The sequence below is a fragment of the Heterodontus francisci genome, chromosome 16 (genome assembly GCF_036365525.1).
Source record: "Heterodontus francisci isolate sHetFra1 chromosome 16, sHetFra1.hap1, whole genome shotgun sequence".
In the NCBI taxonomy this organism is placed as follows: Eukaryota; Metazoa; Chordata; class Chondrichthyes; order Heterodontiformes; family Heterodontidae; genus Heterodontus; species Heterodontus francisci.
The window spans coordinates 61,176,038-61,199,058 of record NC_090386.1 but is presented as its reverse complement, the minus strand read 5'-3'; the positions used below and the strand labels follow the sequence as shown (position 1 = coordinate 61,199,058).

At 43.3% G+C, this 23,021-nt stretch overlaps 1 protein-coding gene across 1 annotated transcript in view; it reads right to left on the bottom strand.

Moving 5' to 3' along the window:
* Positions 1-14,499, bottom strand: part of nsfl1c (NSFL1 (p97) cofactor (p47)) — a 35,578-nt gene extending 21,079 nt beyond the window's left edge. Inside the window, exons 1-3 of the mRNA XM_068048254.1 lie at positions 14,353-14,499; positions 10,769-10,866; positions 8,916-8,987 (exon numbers count right to left, since the gene is read on the bottom strand). Of these exons, the coding sequence (XP_067904355.1) occupies positions 8,916-8,987; positions 10,769-10,866; positions 14,353-14,457 (275 nt within the window). The 5' untranslated portion in view covers positions 14,458-14,499. The remainder of the gene's footprint in view (positions 1-8,915; positions 8,988-10,768; positions 10,867-14,352) is intronic.
* Between the last annotated feature and the right edge of the window lie 8,522 nt (positions 14,500-23,021).

Sequence of the window (23,021 nt, the reverse complement as noted above, 5' to 3'; positions counted from 1 at the left end):
AACCACATCAGCAAGTGGGCCAAAGACACTCTCCTTAAATACATTTTTTTTTATTATCCGAGTAACTTGTGCACCTCAGGCTTCACACTGCGACATACACTAAGAAGGAGCTCTACCTGCACAATCATGGAATTGTAGAATACAATAGGAATAGATGTTTAAATGCACGTGTAGTAGAACAATAGTAACAAAATAACAAATCCTGCATTAGTTAACAGCCTCATGATCTTGAAAGCCCCATAAATAACATTTTTCATCTATCTTAACAGCTTAATGGCTACAAAGAAAAAATGGGAGGATACAGTAGCTATGGTTTCAAATCCAGGTGAACAAACTAACCACAGTAAAGACTGACTGCAAAGGGATAAGAAAAAAAAGACTGTCAGTCAAAATAATAGTAACTGTGTGTCTGAATACAATTTGGTTAATGCCTGTCAAATTAGACATAACTACACATATATATTTCCTGCTCTGAACTTGTATCCCATATTGCTAGCAATTGAAAGGGGAATGACGTGTGTACAAACATTTGAACTAGGCATTAAGAAGCGTGCAAGCAGAGTCTAATTTCAACTGCCCTTACTCTGAGTCAGAGCACACATACTCAGTACTTGGCTAGGCAGTCTCTGCTCACTTGCAGCAATCTGGCCAACAATTCAATTGCTCTAGAGATGCAGGGCAAAGTTGCAGCCAGTATGATGGGTTCAAGTGTGTCTATTTTAACGCAAGAAGTGTCAGGAATAAGGGTGATGAACTTAGAGCATGGATCAGTACTTGGAGCTACGATGTTGTGGCCATTACTGAGACGTGGATATCACAGGGACAGGAATGGATGTTGGATGTTCCGGGGTTTAGATGTTTCAAAAGGAATAGGGAGGGAGGTAAAAGAGGTGGGGGAGTGGCATTGCTAATCAGGGATAGTATCACAGCTGCAGAAAGGGAGGTCGTCGAGGAGGGTTTGTATACTGAGTCACTATGGGTGGAAGTCAGAAACAGGAAAGGAGCAGTCACTTTATTGAGAGTTTTCTATAGACCCCCCAATAGCAACAGAGACATGGAGGAACAGATTGGGAGGCAGATTTTGGAAAGGTGCAGAAGTAACAGGGTTGTTGTCATGGGTGACTTCAACTTCCCTAATATTGATTGGAACCTCCTTAGTGCAAATAGTTTGGACAGAGCAGTTTTTGTCAGGTGTGTCCAGGAAGGTTTCCTGACAATATGTAGATAGGCCGACTAGAGGGGAGACTATGTTGGACTTGGTGCTTGGCAACGAACCAGGCCAGGTGGCAGATCTCTCGGTGGGAGAGCATTTCGGTGACAGTGATCACAACTCCCTGACCTTTACTATAGTCATGGAGAGGGACAGGAGCAGACGGGATGGGAAAATATTTAATTGGGGGAGGGGGAATTACAATGCTATTAGGCAGGAACTGGGGAGCATAAATTGGGAACAGATGTTCTCAGGGAAATGCACGACAGAAATGTGGAGGTTGTTTAGGGAGCACTTGCTGCGACTGCTGGATAGGTTTGTCCCGATGAGGCAGGGAAGGGATGGTAGGGTGAAGGAACCTTGGATGACAAGAGATGTGGAACAGCTAGTCAAGAGGAAGAAGGAAGCTTACTTAAGGTTGAGGAAGCAAGGATCAGACAGGGCTCTAGAGGGTTACAAGGTAGCCAGGAAGGAACTGAAGAATGGACTTAGGAGAGCTAGAAGGGGACATGAAAAAGTCTTGGCGGGTAGGATTAAGGAAAATCCCAAGGCGTTCTACACTTATGTGAGGAACAAGAGGATGGCCAGAGTGAGGGTAGGGACGATCAGGGATAGTGGAGGGAACTTGTGCCTGGAGTCGGAGGAGGTAGGGGAGGTCCTAAATGAATACTTTGCTTCAGTATTCACTAGTGACAGGGACCTGGTCCTGGTGAGGACAGCGTGGAACAGGCTGATATGCTCGAACAGATTGAGGTTAAGAGGGAGGATGTGCTGGAAATTTTGAATGATATGAGGACAGATAAGTCCCCGGGGCCAGACGGGATATACCCAAGGATATTACGGGAAGTGAGGGAAGAGATTACTGCGCCTTTGGCGATGATCTTTGAGTCTTCACTGTCCACTGGAGTAGTATCGGTTGATTGGAGGGTGGCAAATGTTGTTCCCTTGTTCAAGAAAGGGAATAGGGATAACCCTGGGAATTATAGACCAGTCAGTCTTACGTCGGTAGTGGGCAAATTATTGGAGAGGATTCTGAGAGACTGGATTTATGATTATTTGGAAAAGCATGGTTTGATTAGAGACAGTCAGCATGGCTTTGTGAGGGGCAGGTCATGCCTCACAAGCCTTATTGAATTCTTTGAAGATGTGACAAAACACATTGATGAAGGAAGAGCAGTGGATGTGGTGTATGTGGATTTTAGCAAGGCGTTTGATAAGGTTGCCCGTGGTAGGCTCATTCAGAAAGTAAAGAGGCATGGGATTCAGGGAAAGTTGGCTGTCTGGATAGAAAATTGGCTGGCCCATAGAAGTCAGAGGGTGGTAGTAGATGGAAAGTATTCAGCATGGAGCTCGGTGACCAGTGGTGTTCCACAAGGATCTGTTCTGGGACCTCTGCTCTTTGTGATTTTTATAAATGACTTGGATGAGGAAGTGGAAGGCTGGGTTAGCAAGTTTGCCGATGACACGAAGGTTGCTGGAGTTGTGGATAGTGTGGAAGGCTGTTGTAGGTTGCAATGGGACATTGACAAGATGCAGAGCTGGGCTGAGAAGTGGCAGATGGAGTTCAACCTGGAAAAGTGTGAAGTGATTCATTTTGGAAGGTCGAATTTGAATGCGGAATACAGGCTTAAAGTCAGGATTCTTGGTAGTGTGGAGGAACAGAGGGATCTTGGGGTCCATGTCCATAGATTGCTCAAAGTTGCCACCCAAGTTGATGGGTTGTTAAGAAGGCATATGGTGCGTTGGCTTTCATTAACAGGGGGATTGAGTTTAAGAGCCACGAGGTTATGCTGCAGCTCTAGAAGGCCCTGGTTCTACCACACTTGGAATATTGTGTTCAGTTCTGGTCGCCTCATTATAGGAAGGATGTGGAAGCTTTAGAGAGGGTGCAGAGGAGATTTACCAGGATGCTGCCTGGACTGGAGGGCATGTCCTACGAAGAAAGATTGAGGGAGCTAGGGCTTTTCTCATTGGAGCGAAGAAGGATGAGAGGTGACTTGATAGAGGGGTACAAGATGATGAGAGGCATAGATAGAGTGGATAGTCAGAGACTTTTTCCCAGGGCAGAAAGGGCTATCACCAGGGGGCATAATTTTAAGGTGATTGGAGGAAGGTTTTGGGGAGATGTCAGAGGTAGGTTCTTTACACAGAGAGTGGTGGGTGCGTGGAATGCGCTGCCAGCGGTGGTAGTAGAAGCAGATACATTAGGAGCATTTAAGCGACTCTTGGATAGGTACATGGATGATAGTAGAATGAAGGGTAGGTAGTTAGTTTGATCTTAAGAGTAGGTTAAAGGTTCGGCACAACATCGTGGGCCGAAGGGCCTGTACTGTGCTGTACTGTTCTATGTTCTATGTATGTTCTAATATGAGAGTCATATTTTAAGAACAAAAGAACAGGAGTGGCCATATTTGCCCCTCGAACTTGTTCTGCCATTAATTAGATCATGGCTGATCTGCAACCTGACTTTATATACCAGCTTTTGTCCCATATTTTTCAATACCTTTAGTTAACAAATATCTGCCTATCTGTTTTAAAATTAATAAATCTAGCATCAATTACCATTTGCAGAAGAGTTCCAAACTTTTACCACTGTTTGCATGTACAGGTGTTTCCTAATTTCACTCCTGAAAGGTCTGGGTCTCATTTTTAAGATTATGTCCACTACTCCTAGACTCCCTATAGAACAGAAATAGTTCCCCTTGATATCTTGAAAACTTCAATCAAATCACCTACTTAACTTGCAAATTCCAAGGAATACAATCCTAACTTGTGCAATCTCGCTTTGTAATTTAACACTTACAGTCCAGGTATCATTCTAGTAAATCTACGCCGTACACCCCCCAAGGCAAATATATGCTTCCTAAGGGGTGGTGCCAGAACTGCTCATAGCAGTCCAGGTGTGGCTTAACCAGGACTTTGTATAGCTGAAACATGACTTTTACACCCTTGTATGTTGCTGTTCCAGATATAAAGGCAAGTATTCCATCAGCCTGCTTGGTTATGCTCTACACCCATTCCTGACATTTTAATGATCGGTGTACGAGGACCCGCAAATTTCTTTGGACCTCTACTGTTTCTTGCATTTCACCATTTAGAAAGCACCCTATTCTATCCTATATAGGTTGAAAGTGGGTGACCGTATATTTGACTACACTGAAATCCATTTTCCAGTTTTGCCCATTCACGTCAATTTTTTTTTGTAATTTTATAGCTCCATTTACACTGCCGCCTAACTGTGTGTCATCAGAATGTAGATATGTGGCTTTCTATCCCATTATCTAAGTCAGTAATGAATAAAGTGAATAGATAAGGCTCCAACACAGATCCTTTTGGGACACCACTGGTCACATTGTACCAATTAGAGTACCTGCCTATTATCCTTCCTCTGTCTCCTGCTGCTCAGCCAATTTCCTAATTCCATGAGCTTCAACATTAGCCAAGTGTCTTACGAGGACTTTATCAAATGCCTTCTGGCAAGCTGTATAAATAACATCCATAGACATTCGCTTGTTCAATACTTTAGTCACCTCTTTAAAACATTCAATCGGATTCTTCATGGATCACCTTCCCAAATCCATGCTGGCTTTCTCTCAACAGATGAAAATTTTCAAGGCGTTCAGGCACCCCATCCTAAATTATTAGACTGTTGTATTTCCCAACAAATGTTAGGCTAACTGTCTATGATTCCCTGGTTTCCCACTCTCATTTTTCTTAAATAGCTGAGTGATATGCACAATTTTCCTCTCTAAAGAAATGGTTCCTGAATCGAAATAACTTTGGAAGATTATAATTGGGGCATCTGCAATGTTCTCACTAATTCCTTTAAAACGCTGGAATGAAAACCATCTGGTCCTGGGGATTTGACACTCTTTAGTGCCATTATTTTCTTGATGACTGTTATTTTACTTACGTTAATTTTGGTAAAGCCCTGTCCTGATTCAATCTTAGTTTTCTTGGGATTTCCAGCAGGTTGGCCTCTTCCTCAACTATAAATACTGACACAAAGTAATTATTGATCGTGTCTGCCATTTCCTTATTTTCACTGATAACATCACTCATCAGTTTTCAAGGAGTCCCACATTGCACCTGACCTCCCTCTTTTTCCAAATGGAACTTAAAATTTTTTGTGTGAACTGTGATATCCCTTGTAAGTTTTTTTCATTCTCCTATTTTGTAGCTCTTACTAGTCGTTTTTTCACCTTTTGCTGTTCTTTATATCTTTCCCATTGGCCAGGACCAGTCCTATTTTTGCATTTTTTTATATGCTTTTTCTTTTAGTTTTATGTTGCCTCTTACCCTCTTTAGTTATCCATGGCTTTTTGTTTGGCAAGTAGAGCTCTTGCTACTAAGGGGTATAAACGATCACATTTTAAAAAACTTCTCACTAACCTTGTCATTTTACCCATTAAAAGATTTGCCCAATTTACTGTTGAAGCCAGCCTGACCTAAATTTAGAATCTTAATAGTTGTTTCACATTTGTCCCTTTCAAATACTATGCTGAACTCGATCATATTATGATCCCTATTACATAAATATTCATGCTCTGTTTTGCAATGCCTCTTTTGGCTGTAGGACATATTGCTGCACAAAACTATCCCGGACATACTTAAGAAATTCACTACTTTTGACACGTGCTAGTCTGCTTATCCCAGTCTATATGCAGGTTAGAATCCCCCACTAAAACCACACTGCCTTTACTAAATGCTTGTCTAATATCTGCATTTATACACTTTAGCACTTCACAGCTGCTACCAAGCCAAGACACAATTCCCACTACAATCTTAAATCCTTTGCTATTTAATTCTTTCCATGAAGTCTCCACTGCCTGCTTACCTCTCACTTATATCCTCACTTATCGTTGAAGTGATTTCATCCTTAATCACAAAGGCTACTCTTCTCCCTCTATCATTTTCCCTACCTTTCCTTTAGACTTTATAACCTGGTATATTTAGTTCCCAGTTCTGACTGCCTTGCAGCCATGTCTCAGTAATGGCTACCATGTCACATCCTCCAAGTTGAATTTGCACCTGGAGTTCAGTCAATTTAGAGAGAGTCATAGAGAGATACAGCACTGAAACAGGCCCTTCGGTCCACCGAGTCTATGCCAACCAACAATCACCCATTTATACTAATCCTACATTAATCCCATATTCTCTACCACATCCCCACCATTCTACCACCTACCTACACTAGGGACAATTTACAATGGCCAATTTACCTACCGTGCGTTTGTATAAAGAGTGCTTTATTTGGGCCACATACCCTAAACTGTACTTCTGTTCTAATGTTTACTCACACATTTCTTATTTCTCTCCCCTAACTTATTTACATCTTTTGGTTTTCTCTTTATCTGCATTGCCTAAAGCACAATTTCTGACTGCTACTCTACTCTCTTCCCTTTCATTTGTTTTCAAACTATTATCTAAATTACCTCTTCCACCCGAGCCCTCTCTCCACTTATTAGTTTAAAGCCCTTGTGACTGTCCTATTTATACTTGCTGCTAAGACTCTGGCCCCAGCTCAGTTGAGGTGGAGCCTGTCCCAGCAGTATAATTCCTTCTTGTGCCAGTGTGCCATGAAATGGAACCCATCGTTTCCATACCACTCCTTCAGCCGTGTGATCATCTCCCTAATGTGTTTATCCCTATGCCAACTGGCATGTGGCACACATTATAATTCAGCGATCCCTTGAGGTCTTGTTCTTTAATTTAGCTCCTAATGCTCTCCAAACAGGACTTCTTGCCTACTCTTCTCTGTGTTGTTGGTCCGAACATGGATCACAACAACTGGATTCCCCCCACCCCCCCCCAGATCCTTTAAAGCCAGTTCAAGATGTCCTTCACCCAGCCATCAGGACGGCAACATAACATCTGGGACTCTCAATCCTGCTTACAAAGGATTGTTCCCCGATTTATTGAATCCCCTACAACTTCCCCATTGCGCTTCCCCTCCAACCACCACCACCACCACCGCCTCTCTGGACGGCCTCCAGGTACACAGAAACATAGAAGGAGTAGGCCATTTGGCCCTTTGAGCGTGCTCCGCCATTCATTATGATCATGGCTGATCATCCAACTCAGTAACCTGTTCCTGCTTTCCCTCCATATCCTTTGATCCCTTTCGCCCCAAGAGTTATATCTAACTCCTTCTTGAAAACATACAATGTTTTGGCTTCAACTGCTTTCTGTGGTAGCGAATTCCACAGGCTCATCACTCTCTGGGTGAAGTAATTTCTCCTCACCTCAGTCCTGAAAGGTTTACCCCGTATCCTTAGACTATGACCCCTGGTTATGGACTTCCCCCAACATCCTTTCTGCATCTACCCTGTCAAATCTGGTTAGAATTTTATAGGTTTCTGTGAGATCCCCCCTCACTCTTCTGAACTCCAGTGAATGGAATCCTAACCGACTCAATCTCTCCTCATAGGAGAGTCCCGCCATCCCAGAAATCAGTCTGGTAAACCTTCGCTGCACTCCCTCTATAGCAAGAGCATCCTTCCTCAGATAAGGAGACCAAAACTGCACACAATATTCCAGCTGTGGCCTCACCAAGGCCCTGTATAATTACAGCAAGACAGCCCTGCTCCTGTACTCGAATCCTCTCACTACGTAGGCCAACATACCATTTGTCTTTTTTACCGCCTGTTGCACCTGCATGCTTACCTTCAGCGACTTGTGCACGAGAACACCCAGGTCTTGTTGCATATTCCTCTCTCTCAGTTTATAGCCATTCAGATAATAATCTACCTTCCTGTTTTTGCTATCAAAGTGGATAACCTCACATTTATCCACATTATACTGCATCTGCCATGCATTTGCCCACTCATTTAACTTGTCCAAATCACCCTGAAGCCCCTCTGCATCCTCCTCACACTCACCCTCCCACCCAGTTTTGTCTCATCTGCAAATTTGGAGCTATTACATATAGTTCCCTCATCTAAATCATTAATATGGTGCAATGGTCGACATTCTGGCTATCCTTCAGTCTTGCCAACTGCTAACTCCTTAATGTTCAGAAGACCCTCGCTCCCCAAATCCTGCAAGTCTCCAACCAGACAACTCACAACAATCCATATTCAAAATGGCTAGTTAAATCCCTTTAGGTTAAACTGAAGAGCTATAGTACGTGACTCATTGTTGTTGTCCAACTGTATGCTGTACAAATAAGCAAGAGGCTCCCACCTGGGAAATAAGGGGCAGATCCCCATCAGGTTGGTAAAATTCAGCAGTGACAACTACCTCAAAGATGAACAGAATGAAGCAGGGGAATTGCACAGGCCATAATCCAGTGAGAATTTGATGGTATATAAATTGGAACAGGTTATCAGGACACTCTCTGGTGTACATTTTGCTCAACTGTTTGATGCATCACTGCTTATCATGTATTAAACTCAGTAGGAACCAGTAACAACTGTGTCAACTGTCTGTATCTCACACACACAGTATCACAAAGTGGTACAGAACAGGAGGCCATTTGGCCCATTGAGATTGTGCCAGCTCTTTGATCGAGTTATTCAATTAGTCCCACCTCCATGATCTTTCCCCATAGCCCTGTAATTTAGATTCCCTTCAAATATTTAACAAATTCTCATGTGTGAAAGTCACATGAAAAAATGTACTGGCGTGTTCCAATATGGAAGACTTTAGTGTATTGTACAGAGAATGACAAAATTATAGTTGAAAAATTGTTTGATCCGCAGACCTTTGGCCCTCGTCATCTTCGTCATCTTTCTCTTCATGCCACAAATCTCTGAACGAGGTTACTCGGGCATCACTATAATTTAAAAATAAAAGGAGATACATTATTATAATCAGATAAAGGACACTTCACCTGATTATTTACTTTCAATTTTTTTGCTTTCAATTTTAGCAAATAAATATGGTATAAGTGTAAATAAATATCTTTCATTAACTGAAGAGATGGCAATTAATTCTCACTCTCCTACGAGGAAATGGTTATCTAGGGCATAGAACACTGGCTTATGTCACAGCAAAGAACGCTCTGATGATGCGTTTAAAACAGGGCCAGACAGAAATCAAAGAATGAGTCATTAAATAGATTTTATTTGACGCAGATCGGCAGCATAATATAATGGGTGTGGGCTGTTAAATAGCATGCTACTGTACTAAATTACATGATTATGGTGGTCATCAGGACACTGTTTCTCTCTTGCTGCCGATTCATGACATCTGTATTTACATTGGAGACTTTTTACTGCCCTTAATTGAGAACAATCCCCCTCTGCTTCCACCCCCCCAATGTAAACACAATCCACCCGAGAGCAATGCCCTTTTCGCTTCCTTTTAGGTCCCTTAGTGGATGAACTATTAAATCAATTAGTCTCATACCATATCCACAATGCCCTGCTCAGACATAGATTAATTGGGGTTCATTTGAAGTGGCTAAACAATTGTTCCAGTGTCCTAGAAAGCTCTCACTTAGTGTGGCAACTGACAATTCCCTGGTGATAAGATTTTTTTGAAGAAGATACATTGTGTCACGGCCTATACACCATGCAAAAACATCCAACTAAGGCAGAAGACAGCAAAAAGGTGACACCTACAAACAGCAGCAGAAAGTAAAAACTGGGATGGAGTAATACAGGACTGAGACAGAAAATGCCAATGTGAGGGAAAGAGAGATAAAAGGTAAATTAAATTATCAATAACCTCAACATTCTCAGCCATCCCAATATACTTACACACCGTGTATCTAAATCAAGGAATCTTTTCATATTCCTTGTAGTTCCACATAGTAACCAACAATTACATTACAATTAGCTTTTGTATTCTTGGCCATTAGAAAAACGAAACAAACAGATTTGGTGCTGCAAGTGTTAAAGATAAATCCTGGTAGCACCATCGTTACACTCAGCCTCAACAATGAAATTAAACACAAGGCTGACCACAACATAATTTGGAAACCAATTAAAAACCATGTAGCATTAGAAAAGGTTTTAAAATTCAACATAGGTAGTGGCATGCATACATAGCTGTGGAATCAAAGTTCAGGGGATGGAACACCAAGTCTGATTTGATGTTTTATTTTATTGTTTGTACTCATTAAAATAAAATGCCTGTGGTGAGGGAAATTGAAATTTTCCCCAATGTTTGATTTCTGCTGTTAACAAAGAGTACACCTAGGTCAGCAAGAGTTAGATGTTGAGCGAAACCCTCACCACCTCAACCACAGGTTTTAATTTCAGACAAGCACCACTCGCTGCACCAGTGGAACATTCCCATTTCCCAGCAATTGTTGACTGTAGTGCAGGGATAAAACATATTATTTAAGCAGGGAACTTAGCTGCAAGACTCCTGTTTCCAGTGACCACCCAGCAATCCACATTAGAAAGAGTACCTGGGGGCGTTAAAGTTAACCGGCCAGCACTCACTTTGTAGGCTCACACAAAAATTAGGTACTTGGACAAAAACCAGATACGACAACGGATCAATACCCCAGCAAGATATGAAAAGCAAGTGAGAGGATAGAGGAGAATAATAAAGGGGAAAGCATCAAGAATCATACAGAGTCTTACGCAAGCATGAGGACCTCACCTTGGTGCTACGGTTCTCAAACCTGTACTGGGTTCAGGCTGTGGAAGAGTTATCACATCATCGTCACCACCTTCTTCATAAAAGCTACCCAGGGCAAGCTGCAACCAAACACACAATACTGGAGACCTTTCTCAAGCATCAAATTAACTTTACTGCAGTTGCACAAAAATCTCAGACCAGGCAGGATCCCACAGACCTTTAGGCTCGATAGCCCATTAGAGTAATATGAGACGTTTCAAATGAAGACAGAGTGATTAGATTATCAATGTTACACCCTCAATTTGCAGTGAACATCTTGTCCAATGTTCAGAAACAAAGTAACACCTCATAACGCAGCCCAGCGCTGTCAGAGTGCTCCCAGATTCGCACATGAGCAGAACAGACTCTTGCTGCCAGTATGGTGCTGCGCATGCACAGCCTACGTCAGCACCCGGCTGGCCAGGACTAATTCACGCACACACGTGAAAACGTCATTCGTCGCTCATCACTCACGGCCTTGCTACTTCTCTCCACTCACGGCCTTGCTACTTCTCCCCACTCGACTGCTCACTCCCCACATCATCTTCCCCCCCTCCTGCTGCCCGTGGGCCCTCGCTCCCAGCCTCGCCGATTCCTCCCTTCTGCTCTGCCCCTGCTCCCTCCCACGTTCGCTGTCTTTCTTCCCCTCACGGAGTAGCAGGGAAGAGAGAGAGTAACAAGGTAGGCAGGGGAGGGAAAGGGGGGGGGGCGGGGGAGCAAGCGGCCAAGGGGGAAGAAGTGGTGAGGCCACGGATTCTGTTGAATTGCACACACAATCATACTGAACACGAGCTCCCAGGATTTATCTGTCCAACTTCCAAAATATTAGAAATCTCATTTTAAAATGCTTTAAAATTCGGGTTTGCATCCAGAAATAATAGTCAATAAAATTCATTAAGCAACCCATTGCGGGGAGCAGGAATGGGGACGAGAAGTGGGAGGGAGTGGGGAGCAGAGGCAGAGCAAAAGGGTGGAAGCGATGAGGCAGCGATCACCTTTTGGTTTCATTTGTTTTCATTTCTGTGATAAATTGAGCAGCGCCATCTTTGCTACTGGCAGCTGCCAAAAAAACCTTCGCAGACAGTGACATTTCAGTGCATGAGGCTGCATTTGCACATGTGCAAGTACTGCGCCACCGAGCAGTGGCATTGTCAGCAAACGCAGCCATTCAGAAAACATGCAGCAATGACCAGAATTAGCAACTGATGTTAAGCATACCACAACTATTCACAATTGCGTACCCTATTCACAATTGTTGGAAAAGATTGGCGGCAAGCACTCCACTACTGAATTTTGTCTGCCCCACTCAAATCTGAATCTGTTTAATAAACCAGTGAACTCAAGAATATGTGCATTGTCTATACCAAATCAACATGGCTAAACAGATTTGATGACTCATCCTCAATTATTCATTCAGTGTGCGTACAGACCAGAAGGTCACCGAATCAATTTGCAGTCTATGCAAGTTACCGGATCTCAATCAATGGTGATAGCAGGGAGATGCTACAAATGGCCTCAGTGTTCTAGGTCTGCAAGGAGAAAATTCAACCAGGGTTCCCATTCCTGATCACGGTAACTCTTGTTGGAAAGTGTTAACATTGGGGCAGAACAAGAGACAGCTCACCTGTGATATCTCCCAGTCAAATATCCTACTGATATTGACTTGCTAAGCTAACAGATGAAGAACAGTCATTTGATTGAAGGCAGCTGATGCCTGTGAACTTACAGGCAGCACTGTAGGTAAGTGGGGACTGAAGCACAAGAACACCAGTGAAACCTCAGCAACAGAAGTGGTATCCACTCTGAATGGAATAGGACTGCCTAGATTGCTATGGTGCAATTTTGCTTTGAATATATTTAGTTCAGAAACTGTCTAAAAACAAATGCCTTAAATTTTCCAATCATTCTGATTAATAATTTCCTTCACCAAACATAATGAAAACACCAAGGAACTGCATTTCTGTGGGTCTCTGCCCAGTCATTGAGGATAGCTCTGCATGATTACATTACCAGGAATGTTACGGAACTGCACAAATGTGTACGTCATGCAGCATAATCTAAGGGTTTGAAAGATATTTCCATGGTCCCAGAAAAGAGTCATGGTCTACATCAGACTAATTTGATTGCTCTTTGCTTTTACCACATTTTCTTAAATCTAAATCTTTTTAGCTAAAGTCTCTCATTTTATTCTTCGCCCTTTAAGCTTCCTACCTTCTTCCTAGGTCTTTTCTCTTTAAAGTTTAACTTATTTTCACCATCAGTTGTTTCTTTTTCCCCATTTATTATGTAGAATCGCAAAAGGCAGCTTTTTACTCCATTGTACATGTTAGCTTTACAACTAGAAGTCAACTTTAATCCCATTTTCATTCCTTGCAGTCTTATTTTTCCCCTTTTCAAATAGTTATCCATTTTCCTTTTGACTTAAATAAAAACAAGAAATGATGGAAATACTCAACAGGTCTGGCAGCATCCTGTGGAGAGAGAAGCAGAGTTAAAGTTTCAGGTCAGTGACCCATTTGACTTATGTCATCTGCCTCAGTCACTGATGATAAAACAATCCATGTCCTAATAACCTTGGGTGAGGAAAAAAACTTTGAAGTTCCCTTTTCATTCTCATGCTAATCTAGTTTATACCTCTTTTTTGGAATAGCCTAGAAATGGAAAGTGTTTCACTATTTATCCTCTCAAAACTTGCATAATTTTGAAAACCTTTATTAGATCCCTCCTTAACCTCTATTTCAGTGGAAAAGTTTTACATAAAACTATGATCCAAAAGTTGGGGGAAGAGTTTCAATTGCAACTCTTACCTCTGTGTTTGATCACACAACATTCAAGTGATATCTTGCCACAGTTGTCATCCCAAGCCTCAGTTTCTCATCAGTTACATTGCAGACGTCTGCTTTTACATGATAGAAGGCAGCCTGGTGATGTGCTAGCCACCTCAATGTTCTAGACATCCAAGTCCAATTCCAGGCTTTCTGGTGATCAACTCCCTAATCAAGATCTTGATGTCAGGCACTGTAATGGACAAGGCTGACACTCTCCCAAAATGCTGTGTCGTGATCATTGCAGACTAAAGCCCTCCGTCCCTGAAAAAGACCCCCTTTTTAAACAAATCTACCATTAATGTCTGGTAATGAGGCTCCTACATGGGCCAATGAAAGTCCTTCCGTGGTATGCTGCACGATAGATAACATTGGGTATATAGCTTATGGAGCACAAACCATGCACTTTTTTCATCTACAACCACCTCCTTTATCACCCACCCCTGGGCCACTGACTCACTGTTCCCAGATCTCTCCCCTGATTCAGGCCTGACTCCCGCACTGCGGCTCCAAGTTGCTGAATCATGACTCGAAACCCCGGCTCAACCCAAAAAGGGGGAGGGAGCTGAACCAGGCCGGCATTTTGCGGCCCCGGAGCAGGATCACATTAAAGGGGGAATCGCGCTAACCCGGCGTCATTTAACGGGACACTACCACAGGCCCAAACTTGAGGCGGACTCTGACAGAGCTGAGAGCAGGAGAGACCGCAGACACTTTCCCTCCCCCGAGTCCCGGCGTTACCTGCAGGTCCCAATCCGCGGACTCCAAGTAGAAGCGAGCCCGCTCCTCCTCGGCACCTGTTACTGTCACGAACTCACGAATAGCTTCTTCCTCCGGCACCTCCATCTTCCAGTGTCACAACCCGTACTGTTCGCCCACGTAACAGCTCACGCACAAAGGTTCCGGTAGAAACAAACGCTCCGACAGTTTTCAGCATATATAATGAGCTCAAAAAAGTAATTCTAATAAATACAACAATCATTGCTATGGTGTGATATAAATAAAACAGTTCCAAGCACCTAGATTATCCTTGCAGTTGCCTTTTCTGCTATTTGCATACTAATAAATAATTCTTTATACTCAAATTTAGTAAATGTGATAGACTACTACAGTGTAACATCTTTACAAGGAAAAAGTGAGTTAACTGTATTAATTTGTGTGATTTCATGAGTACAATTCAGATACAGATTATTTTAACTGAAATATTTGAAGATTAGTCACATTACCATTCACACTTTCTATGTATGGACCAGGTGCTGGAAGGTGGGATTAGATTGGACGGCTAGTTTTTTCGGCTGGCATGGACACGATGGGCTGAATGGCCTCCTTCTGTGCCGTAATTTTCTATGGTTTTATTATCACTAAAATGGTGATGTTTCTATTAGGGAGCATTACCTGCCACTCCACTGCCTTCATGCCTGCTGGCCTTACCAACCTGATAGTGCACAAGAATTAGACATATTGGCTGGATATCCAGGAGCTACTTTCGAGTCTCTAGAAGTGAAAGCAGACATTAAATCCCTGTCCACATTATTTTAAAGCAGGTTTTATTTTAAACCCCAGGTTAGTTGTTACAAGATTACACAGTGTGCTAAAAATAGCAGAGAAAGTACAATCCCAAAAGCTCTAGATTGACATAAAACTTTCAGCTTGATACAAACCAGAACCAAATAATGAGGACTAATGCAGCTATATTTAAAATAAAACTAATCTGAGAATTCAGAAGTGGGTAAGGTAGAAAGTTCATTCTGGACCTGGCCTGGAACCCACATAGACTGATGGTCTGAAAGTCTCTGATGGCTGTAAGCATCCTAAGTCAATTCGGACAACCTCAATCCCGCTCTTTGTGGGTACAAGTCCACAGTACAAAATTGTCCTAATTTGCCCCAATTTGATCTAAGTTAGCAATCTTACTCAGAGAAACCACACGAAAAGCGGCAAAATTCATATTGTTGCATTTTCTGACTGAATTCTGACTTCATTAATCTTTCACACTAAACGACAATTGCAAGATTTTTTTTAATTGTTAATGAACGCAAGTGACTTCAAAAATCCTCAGTCAGTCAAGATAACACTGGTTCAGCCACAACTGGAATATTGTGTCCCATTCTGAGCTCCACACTTTAGGAAAAATGTTAAGGCTTTAGGGTGCAGAAACGATTCACGAGAATGGTTCTAGGAATAAAGAACTTCAGTTACGTGGATAAGTTGGAGAAGCTGGGCCTGTTCTTGGAGAAGAGAAGATTAAAAGGAGATTTGATAGAAGTGTTCAAAATCATGAGGGGTTTGGACAGAATAGATAGGGAGAAACTGTTCCCATTGGCCAAAGGATCCAGAAACAGAAGACACCGATTTAAGATGATTGTCAAAAGAACCAGGGGCGACGTGAGGAAAAACTTTTTTTCACACAGCAAGTGATTTAGATCTGGAATGCTCTGACTGACAGAGTGGTGGAGGCAGATTCAATCGAGGCCTTCAAAAGAGAATTGGAAAATTATCTGAAGCGAAAAAAATTGCACGGATACGGGGAAAGGCCGGGGTGTGGAACTAGGTGAGTTGCAGTTGTGGAGAGCCATCAGAGACATGACAGGCTGAATGGCCTCCTTCTGTGCTGTAGACATTCTTTATGTTTCTATAATATGGTACAGTAGGAGAATGTACCAGAAAATGCTATAGATAGAACAAAATCCAGGACTAGAGGTAACCATACTGACTGGGCCAAGTCAATTATTGGCCAAACTTCTTAACCTTGTAAGAACTAGTAAGTGCTACAACCAGGTGAGAAAGGTGTCTAGGGGTTCCTCTCAGCCTTCACCTGGTCTTACTGTAACAGGGTTTGATTTTAAACACACCGTGTTTAAAGCAGTCGCTTTCCAATTATTAGGCAAAGAAACCAGCACAAACAGGCTTTCTTAGGTTTAAAGAAGAAAAGTTGCAATTTATTAAACTTGAACTTAAACTCTAATTTGGTTGACGCCTACAGATACACGGCGCGCCCACGCTAGCATGCATACACGACACATACATGCAAATAGAGACAGAAAGAGCAGAAGAAAAATAAAGTGGAAAAGTTTGAGGCAATATCTGAAGAGATTTTGTTATGGGTCTTCGAGCTTACTGTACAGTCCTTGATTGTAGGTAGATCTTGCTTTTCATTGGGGCCCAGTATTCTTCTTAAACCTTGTTCGCTGTAGGAGACCTTTCTCTCTTGGGGTTCATGTATCTTCAGTGGATTCAGAGGCTAGTGAGAAAGAGATGGTGAGCAGGCAGACAGGAGAGGCTGTGCCGAGCCAGCCAGGAGAGGATTGTCTCAGTCCAGGAGCATTCTGCTTTTTGTCCAAACTGTACAAATTCAAAAAACTCAGGTTGCCCAGCAGGTTAGTCATGTGACTAGCTGGTTTTGCCATGTCCATTTGTGTATTCGGCCATCTTAGCAGTCAACCTGGAATGTGAGCTCCCCCACCTTCAACGTCTGGTGATCAAAAGTCCATTGTGGGTTGAATGTGTCAGGGAATGGCTGCTTAGTGTTTCCAAACACTGTCTGTTAATATGCAATTGTCTTTTCCAGCCACGGCTGATCTGATTAACAAGTCCTTTCTTCACTCCAGTAACAGTTTAAGATCAATGTTCATGACAATATTAAAGTACTTCATTCTTGGCAGCTGGGGGCCTCGAATGACATAAGGAGTTTTCAAGAGTAGCTAAGAGGATCCACGGCACCATAGAAGTTTGTGATTAAGCGGACGTCATGGAAACCTGACCAGCAGCCAACATGACAGCATTAAAAGGGTTTTGTAGAGGCTCTTTTCAAAAGAGCTGACACTGTAAGTTGATGCTGAATGATATTGGCACATGCATAAACATGATTTCATCACCGTAGACCAACAGCATTGATGATGACACACTAACTCTGATCTCAAGAAGTTATTGTTTGAAATTAAGAAACCTACTCCATATTAAAATGGTATTATATAAAAGCCTAAATCTGAAATTAATGACACACAATACTGCTTAAGTAACTGAAATAAAAGTGAGGAGTTAATTTAAGCATGTTGTGCCGAAATTTTAGCCTAATTTTATTCCTTACACATTCCTACAAATAGTTCCTGCGCATCAATATGGTGGCTAATACAGAGATACCTGGGTTCAGATATTAGAATCAGAGAATGATACAACACAGAAAGAGGCCATTCTACCCATATAATAAAAGCAAAATACTGCGGATGCTGGAAATCTGAAACAAAAACAAGAAATGCTGGAATCACTCAGCAGGTCTGGCAGCATCTGTGGAAAGAGAAGCAGAGTTAAAGTTTCGGGTCAGTGACCCTTCTTCGGAACTGACAAATATTAGAAAAGTCACAGATTATAAACAAGTGAGGTGGGGGTGGGGCAAGAGATAACAAAGGAGAAGGTGCAGATTGGACCAGGCCACATAGCTGACCAAAAGGTCACGGAGAACAGGCAAACAATATGTTAATGGTTTGTTGAAAGACAAAGCATTAGTACAGATTAGGTGTAAATACACTGAATATTGAACAGCAGCAAGTGCAAACCTGAAGAAAAACAACCTGAAAAAAACAGTGGGTAAGCAAACTGAACAAACTAAGATGAAATGAAATAAATGCAAAAAAAGATTGTAAAAAATGTAAAAAGGAAGAAAAAATAACTAAAAATGAAAGTAAAATGGGGGGCTGTCATGCTCTGAAATTATTGAACTCAATGTTCAGTCCGGCAGGCTGTAGTGTGCCTAATCGGTAGATGAGATGCTGTTCCTCGAGCTTGCGTTGATGTTCACTGGAACACTGCAGCAATCCCAGGACAGAGATGTGAGCATGAGAGCAGGGGGGAGTGTTGAAATGGCAAGCAACCGGAAGCTCAGGGTCCTGCTTGCGGACTGAGCGGAGATGTTCCGCAAAGCGGTCACCCAGTCTGCGCTTGGTCTCCCCAATGTAGAGGAGACCACACTGTGAGCAGCGAATACAGTATACTACATTGAAAGAAGTACAAGTAAATCGCTGCTTCACCTGAAAGGAGTGTTTGGGGCCTGGGATAGTAAGGAGAGAGGAGGTAAATGGGCAGGTATTACACCTCCTGCGATTGCAGGGGAAGGTGCCCTGGGACGGGGACGAGGTGGTGGGGGTAATGGAGGAGTGGACCAGGGTGTCGCGGAGGGAACGATCCCTTCGGAATGCTGACAGGGGAAGGGAGGGGAAGATGCGACTGGTAGTGGCATCACGCTGGAGGTGGCGAAAATGGCGGAGGATGATCCTTTGGATATGGAGGCTGGTGGGATGAAAAGTGAGGACAAGGGGAACCCTGTCACGGTTCTGGGAGGGAGGGGAAGGGGTGAGGGTGGAGGTGCGGGGAATGGGTCGGACACTGTTGAGGGCCCTGTCAACCACAGTGGGGGGAAATCCTCGGTTGAGGAAAAAGGAGGTCATATCAGAAGCACCGTCATGGAAGGTAGCATCATCAGAGCAGATGCGTCGGAGACGGAGAAACTGGGAGAATGGAATGGAGTCCTTACAGGAGGTAGGGTGTGAAGAAGTGTAGTCGAGGTAGCTGTGGGAGTCAGTGGGCTTATAATGGATATTGGTAGACAACCTATCCCCAGAGATGGAGACAGAGAAGTCGAGGAAGGGAAGGGAAGTGTCAGAGATGGACCATGTAAAGGTGAGAGAAGGGTGGAAATTGGAAGCAAAATTGATAAAGTTTTCTAGTTCGGGGCGGGAGCAGGAAACGGCACCGATACAGTCATCAATGTACCGGAAAAAGAGTTGGGGGAGGGGGCCTGAGTAGGACTGGAACAAAGAATGCTCGACATATCCCACAAAAAGACAGGCATAACTAGGACCCATGCGGGTACCCATAGCGACACCTTTTACTTGAAGGAAGTGCGTGGAGTTGAAGGAGAAGTTGTTCAATGTGAGAACAAGTTCAGCCAGGCGGAGGAGGGTGGTGGTGGATGGGGACTGGTTGAGCCTCTGTTCCAGGAAGAAGCGGAGAGCCCTCAAACCATCCTGGTGGGGGATGGAGGTGTAGAGCGATTGGACGTCCATAGTGAAGAGGAGGCGGTTGGGACCAGGAAACTGGAAATTGTCAAAATGACGTAGGGCGTCAGAAGAGTCACGGATGTAGGTGGGAAGAGACTGGACCAGCGGAGAAAAGATAGAGTCTAGATAGGAAGAAATAAGTTCAGTGGGGCAGGAGCAGGCTGACACAATGGGTCTGCCGGGACAGTCCCGTTTGTGGATTTTGGGAAGGAGGTAGAAGCGGGCTGTCCGGGGTTGTGGGACTATGAGGTTGGAAGCCGTAGAGGGAAGATCTCCAGAGGAGATGAGGTCAGTGACAGTCCTTTGGACGGTGGCTTGATGTTCGGTGGTGGAGTCATGGTCCAGAGGGAGGTAGGAAGAAGTGTCTGAGAGTTGGCGTTGAGCTTCTGCAAGGTAGAGGTTGGTACGCCATACAACAACAGCACCACCCTTGTCTGCAGGTTTGATGACCATGTCGGGGTTAGACCTGAGAGAACGGAGTGCCTCAAGTTCAGAGGGGGACAGGTTAGAGTGAGTGAGGGGGGCAGAGAAATTGAGACGACCAATGTCTCGCCGACAGTTTTCAATGAAGAGATCAAGAGCGGGTAAGAGGCCAGGGGGAGGGGTCCAGGTAGAGGGAGAATGCTGGAGGCGGGTGAATGGGTCTGCTGGTCAGGGGGAGGACTCCTGGTCAAAGAAGTGAGCCCGGAGGCGGAGGCGACGGAAGAAGAGCTCAACGTCATGCCGAGCACGAAATTCATTGACGTGGGGGCGTAAGGGGATAAAACTGAGACCTTTGCTGAGTACAGAACGCTCAGCATCAGAGAGGGGGAGGTCAGAGGGTATAGTGAATACACGGCAAGGGGTCAGATCAGAAGGGGTGGGGTCAGAGGGAAGTGAAGCGGAAGGAGGATCTGGAGGGGCATTAGTCCCCATCAGCTGCTGGAGCTTGCGTTCCTTAACACCTGAAAGGAAGAAAAAAAGTTTTTTGTTAATGCGTCGGATGAGACGTAAGATGAGATGAAACTACGGAGTAGAACAGCTTTGAGATAAGGTGAGACAGTGCTGCTGGAGAGAGAGGTCCAGTGTGTGCATGTGGCGGCGCATAGCACTGAGTGTGGATCTCAGGATGCGGCGAGAGTAGCAGTCCGAGGAGGAACGTTGTATTTCTCGGAGATACCTGTGATCCTGGGTGGTTTCAAAGCATGATGGGTGAACCATTCTACCCATCCTGTGCCTGCTCTTTGTAACAGCCATACATTTAGTTCAACACCACTGCTTTTTCCCTATAGGCCTGAAAGGTTGCTATTGAATCTGCTTCCACCACCCTTTCAAGCAATGCATTCTAAATCATAACTCGCTGCATAAACTTTCTTACCTCTTGTCGCCTCTTTTGGTTCTTTTGTCAGTTTTGTCAATTTATATTCTCTGGTTACTGAACCTTCTACTACTGGAACCAGGTTCTCCTTATTTACTCTATCAAAACCCTTCATGATTTTGAACACCTCTATCACATTTCCTCTCAAACTTCTCTGCTGTAAGGAAAACAATCCCAATTTCTTCAGTCTCTCCACATAACTGAAGTTCCTCAGCCTGGTACCATTCTAACTAATCTCTTCTGGACCCTGTCATGCTCATGCAATACAAACTTATGAACTATAAAATGAACTTACAAAATAAACCCAAAACGGACACTTTTCCTTTGTAAAACAAAATGGAGTTAGAGGTCAGTTTTTTTCTTTCCTGTCAATACACATGAAACTGCAAGAATCCTGAGCTTATCTTCATGTCTGGATAAGACATAGCAAAGTCATTAAAATGCAAACAATCTTTCTGGTCATATCTTTGAGAAGTCATTAAGATGCAAACGGCCTTTCCTATGGTAATGGCTGCATTTCTCCAATCAATTGGGTTCACAATACTGTAGCAGAATTTTTGACTCCAAACTTGGACTCCAGAGAATGGACGTGAAAAGCTCTACTTTATCAAGATGGTATGTGATTAGGTGACACCCGAACTACATTGTTTGACAATGGACTAACCATCAGAAACTATTTATGAATTCAATGGAAGAGAAACTCTGGTCACATGACAGAAACTATGTTTCTGATAAGGAGTTTTAATAAAGGTATATTCTGGGCAGACAAAAGACAGAGAGAGGAAAACATCTGTGCCAAAGGACCCTGCCTAACATTATTAGCTCTTAAGCTACATGCAGGCAGAGACTGGAGTTGGCTTTGAACTCCTCACCTGGGATATCATATCAAGGTTTCGCCATGGAATATAAAGAGAAATCTGCAACAGTGCATCTGCCCTCCTTAACCTCCCAAGTTTGTTCTTCAGTGAACAAGGGAAAAGATTACAGGCCTGCACTAGGGAAAAGCAAGTGCAACAGAGAACTCTTAAAAATTCATAAGACCTAAACACATGTTACTTTATAACCTCGATCTCTTCTTGATTGTGTGTGTATCTGTATAAGTGTGAGAGTGGGTGTAGTTGTGTATATTTCGGGGGTTGATTAACGAACATTAATCTTTCTTTTAAGACTTACAGGAAAACCAGTCATTTGTCTGTTCTTGACAATTAAACTCAGGGGTTAAAGACTTTTTTGTAAAATACGCTGTCTTTGGTCAGTCGAGAGGTGGAAAAGGGGGAGCCATCCCTATCATCTCTCACCTGCCCATAACAACCCTTTCTAAGGCCTTGGCATCCTTACTAAAGTGTGGTTCCCAGAACTGCATACAATAATCCACCTATGGCCTAACCAGTGGTTTGTAAAGGTTTACCATAACTTCCTTGCCTTTGTACTCTATGCCTCTATTTATAAAGCCAAGAATCCCATATCCTTTTTTAACAGCCTTCTCAACTTGCTCTGCCACCTTCAAAGATTTGTGTACAGGCATCCCAGGTCTCCCTGTTCCTGCACCCCCTTTAAAATTATACCATTTAGTTCATATGGATTCTCCTCATTCTTCCAACAAAAATGTATCACTTCTCACTTCCGAAGAAGGGTCACTGACCCGAAACGTTAACTCTGCTTCTCTTTCCACAGATGCTGCCAGACCTGCTGAGTGAATCCAGCATTTCTTGTTTTTGTATCACTTCTCACTTCTCTGTGTTAAATTTCATTTGCCATGTATTTGCCCATTTCACCAATCTGTCTATATCTTCCTGAAGTCTGTCACTATCTTTTTATTGCTTACTACATTTCTGGGTTTAGGGTCATCTGTAAATGTTGAATTTATGTTCTGCATAGCCAAGTCCAGGTCATTAATGTATATAAAAATGAGCTGTGGTCCTAACACGACCCGTGGGGAACTCCACTGTATACTTCCCTCCAGTCTGAAAAACAATCGTTAACCACAATACTCTTTGCTT